A 3,960-nucleotide genomic window follows, 5' to 3' on the forward strand; every position below is an offset into this window, starting at 1 on the left:
GTACAGTATTTCTTCTCTTTCATCTCCTATTATTGGCCGTTGTAACCGCAGTTGCTGGTGCGGGAGCCGGATTTTCTACCCGGGGGCTGAGCGACGAGGAAGCGGGATATATTCGGCATCGGCAGCTTCTTTACTATCGTGATGAGTTTGGTGATCGGGGTGAGAAAGTCGACGTCGACCCGTCGCTCTTCTTCCCCAACTCGCACCTCCGTAACGCCTACATTGCACTTCAGGCTTGGAAGCAGGCGATCGTCTCAGATCCCTTGAATCTTACCGGGACATGGGTGGGACCTGATGTCTGCACTTACAAGGGCGTATTCTGCGCGCCACTGCCTTCGAACCGTAGCCTCATCGTTGTCGCTAGTATCGATCTCAACCACGCCGACATCGCCGGATACCTGCCGGAGGAGCTGGGGCTTCTCACCGACCTGGCTGTATTCCATGTCAACTCCAACAGGTTCTGCGGTACGATTCCACATCGCTTTGATCGCCTTCACCTACTCTTCGAGCTCGATCTCAGTAACAACCGTTTCGCCGGGAAGTTCCCTGACGTTGTGCTGCGTCTACGGTCTCTCAAATATCTTGACCTCCGTTTCAATGAGTTCGAAGGCACTGTACCCTCTGAGCTTTTTGACAAGGATCTCGACGCCATTTTCATTAACAGCAACCGATTCCGGTTCAATATCCCCAATAACATCGGGAACTCTCCCGTCTCTGTCATCGTTCTCGCCAACAATCGCTTTGGTGGGTGCTTACCGGCGAGCATCGGTAACATGTCGAGAACCCTCAACGAGATTATTCTCATGAACAATGGCCTCAGATCTTGCTTCCCTAAGGAGATCGGACTGCTCAAGAAACTCACCGTGCTTGATGTGAGCTTCAACCAACTTATCGGCCCGTTACCGAATGAGATCGGCAATATGCGGAGCTTGGAACAGCTCGATGTAGCGCACAATCTACTTTCTGGTCAGATACCGGCGTCGATTTGCAATCTCCCGCGGCTTAAGAACTTCACATTCTCTTACAATTTCTTCACCGGAGAGCCACCTGCTTGTATTAGGGTCCCATCGTTTGACGATAGGAGAAACTGTTTACCTGGCCGGCCGGCTCAGCGAACGCCAGCGCAATGCTCTGCTTTCGGGCGTCTTCCGGTTCGCTGCAGTTCATTCAATTGTGCACCATTTGTTCCTTCACTTCCACCGCCGCCACCGCCGTCTCCTCCACCACCTTCGCCCACCATCTCACCGCCTCCAACACCTGTAGTTTCTCCTCCTCCTTCTGCTCTATCACCACCTCCACCATCTCCTGCACCTCAACCACCGTCCCCTCCACCCCCTGCTTCACCTCCCCCCCCACCACCTCCTTCACCTCCCCCCCCCTCTCCCCCCTCCTCCATCTCCAGCCCCACCACCTCCTTCACCTCCGCCGCCTTCCCCTCCTCCACCCTCTCCACCTCCACCATCTCCTTCACCGCCCCCTCCTGCTGCACCCCCACCACCCGTGCAACCTACTCCACCCTACTGCATTCGTTCTCCACCCCCACCACCCAAGTCTCCTCCACCACCTCTGAGCCCACATTTCTCGCCTCCACCTCCACCTCCGCTGTACCCCTCTCCTCCACCACCGCCACATTCTCCTCCACCACCGCCACATTCTCCACCGCCACCTAATCCACCGCCACATTCTCCGCCGCCACCTAATTCACCACCTCCACCGCCAATTTATCAGTTTCTTTCCCCACCTCCCCCCCAAAAGTCACCACCACCTCCATGCATCGAGCCTCCGCCGCCACCTCCTCCATGTATAGAGCCTCCACCTCCACCATGTATAGAAACACCATCCCCTGCAACATCACCACCCCCTCCTCAATCACCTCCACCATCTCCCATACCTCACTTGCCACCACCATCACCCTCACCACCTCCACCTTCATGGTCCCCTCCACCTCCATATCACTTTGAATCCCCTCCCCCACCTTCTCCATCACCACCACCTCCTTTCCACTATCAATCCCCTCCGCCGCCTTCTCCGTCACCGCCGCCACCACACCATTATAAATCTCCACCACCGCCCTACCGCTATGAATCCCCACCTCCGCCTTCTCCATCTCCACCACCACCGCCGCGATATGAATCTCCACCACCGCCTTACCGCTATGAATCTCCACCCCCGCCTTCTCCATCTCCACCACCGCCATATCGATATGAATCTCCACCCCCACCTTCTCCACCACCACCTCCACCACCATCTCCACTTCCCTGTGAAACTCCTCCCCTACCTTCACCACCAGTGTATGAAGGTCCATTGCCGCCAGTAATTGGAATCTCTTATGCATCTCCTCCACCCCCTTCTATCCCTTATTACTGATTCTTTGAGAATCACTCTCTTCTTTTTCCTTCACTCCATCCAGAAGAAAAAACAATTGTTCTTTAATTTGTTTTAAACTTTTACCATCCATGACCATCATTATGGTGATGATGGAGAACTGTAAAGCAGAACATTTAGAGTATTGGTCTTTTGTGATGACGAGACTTATGAAGGTTAAGTAAATCTATTGCAATTTGTGAAGAGGAAGGATGGCACTGTCAAAAAAAAAAAAAAAAATCGCTCATTTGGTTTTTTAAAATTATGGGTGTTGCTTGAGTTGTGAATAAAATTGGTGGGAACGTGGGAGATGAGACAGAAACCTGTTGAGATTATTTAGAAGCCGAAACATGAATGTATAGAGTATGAGATTTCAAGTAGATCGATTGTGGTGTTATGCCTCTTTTATACTTGATTTATTTCATTTGATAAATTATTATGTTTACGTCAAAACTGTGTTCTTGCTGACTAATTTCTCCCAAAGTTCTATTGCTATCGGTTCTGTTTTGCAAGCTTTGCTCGACTTGACAGGATTGCTCGTTCCCTTTATAGCTCATCTTTTATATTTTTTAAATAAATAATCCAGATTTTAAACACTAATTTGTATTATGTAAAAAATAAGAGTTGGGGTTAATTTTTAGGTATTTTAAAGTTATAGATTTCAATTATATTTAAAACTAAAATAAATATAAAAAACAAAGTCCCTGCACGCAATATTGTTGTATAGATTGTATTAAGTTGTATATGAAGTCCACGCGCAACACGAGTCTCCAAGTAAAAATGTTAATAGACAAAAGTTTAAGCACAATAAAAGGTGTGCACGGCCCCTTTTTTTAGCACGATTTTCAAGATTTTTAGTGTTCGATTAGATGAGTTTTAAATACAATACAAAATTAAGTGCATTTAGAATTCATTTTCTAGATTATTTTCAATATTTTTTAATGTTCATAGGATTTAAATAAATTTTAAATACACTATTTTTGTCAAGTGTAACTCACTATGATCGAGCACAACTACTAATGTCTGCAGCCTGATGCCCGTTGCTCTCGCCGCTAGTCACCAGCGGCAGTTGCCCGTCGTCCATCACCGCTGCCCATTGTCGTAGTAATCGTATGTTTTACATCATTTTAATACTTTTTAATCAAATCAGAAAATATGAAGTCTAATATTTATGAACAAACAGCTTTAAAGTTTTTTTTTTAAAAAAAAGTATTCTAAATTACTATATTACTTTTCTATTGTATTCCTTTTACGCTACCTATCTTTTTCAACAAATCAAATAAATGATTAGTCTTGATTTCAAAATTCTGTTTTCAAATATTAGCTTTGGGGAAAGTTAAAGGACTTACAACCATGATTATGCAAGATGCTCAAGATATTATGTCATATGAGTTTGCTCTTATAAGGCATAAATGTTGAGTGTTAGTTTAATTTTGCAATTATCAACCAAACACTTAGTCATAAGGATATGACACAAATGAAACAAATTTGGTTTATATATATATATATATATATGTATGTATGTATGTATGTATGTATCTTATTGTCGTAGGTGTGTAATCATTGTAAGGAAATAATAATAATAATATGTCTAAT

General features: G+C 45.5%; 1 protein-coding gene across 1 annotated transcript in view; it reads left to right on the forward strand.

Annotated features, from left to right (window-relative positions):
* LOC110027985 (leucine-rich repeat extensin-like protein 4) overlaps nucleotides 1-2,586 on the forward strand; it is a 16,643-nt gene extending 14,057 nt beyond the window's left edge. The window contains exons 3-5 of the mRNA XM_020729659.1: nucleotides 7-1,278; nucleotides 1,538-1,651; nucleotides 1,682-2,586. Coding sequence (XP_020585318.1) covers nucleotides 7-1,278; nucleotides 1,538-1,651; nucleotides 1,682-2,367 — 2,072 coding nt within the window. The 3' untranslated portion in view covers nucleotides 2,368-2,586. The remainder of the gene's footprint in view (nucleotides 1-6; nucleotides 1,279-1,537; nucleotides 1,652-1,681) is intronic.
* Nucleotides 2,587-3,960: the final 1,374 nt, after the last annotated feature.

Source organism: Phalaenopsis equestris, unplaced genomic scaffold (assembly GCF_001263595.1).
Source record: "Phalaenopsis equestris unplaced genomic scaffold, ASM126359v1 Scaffold000477, whole genome shotgun sequence".
Lineage (NCBI taxonomy): Eukaryota > Viridiplantae > Streptophyta > Magnoliopsida > Asparagales > Orchidaceae > Phalaenopsis > Phalaenopsis equestris.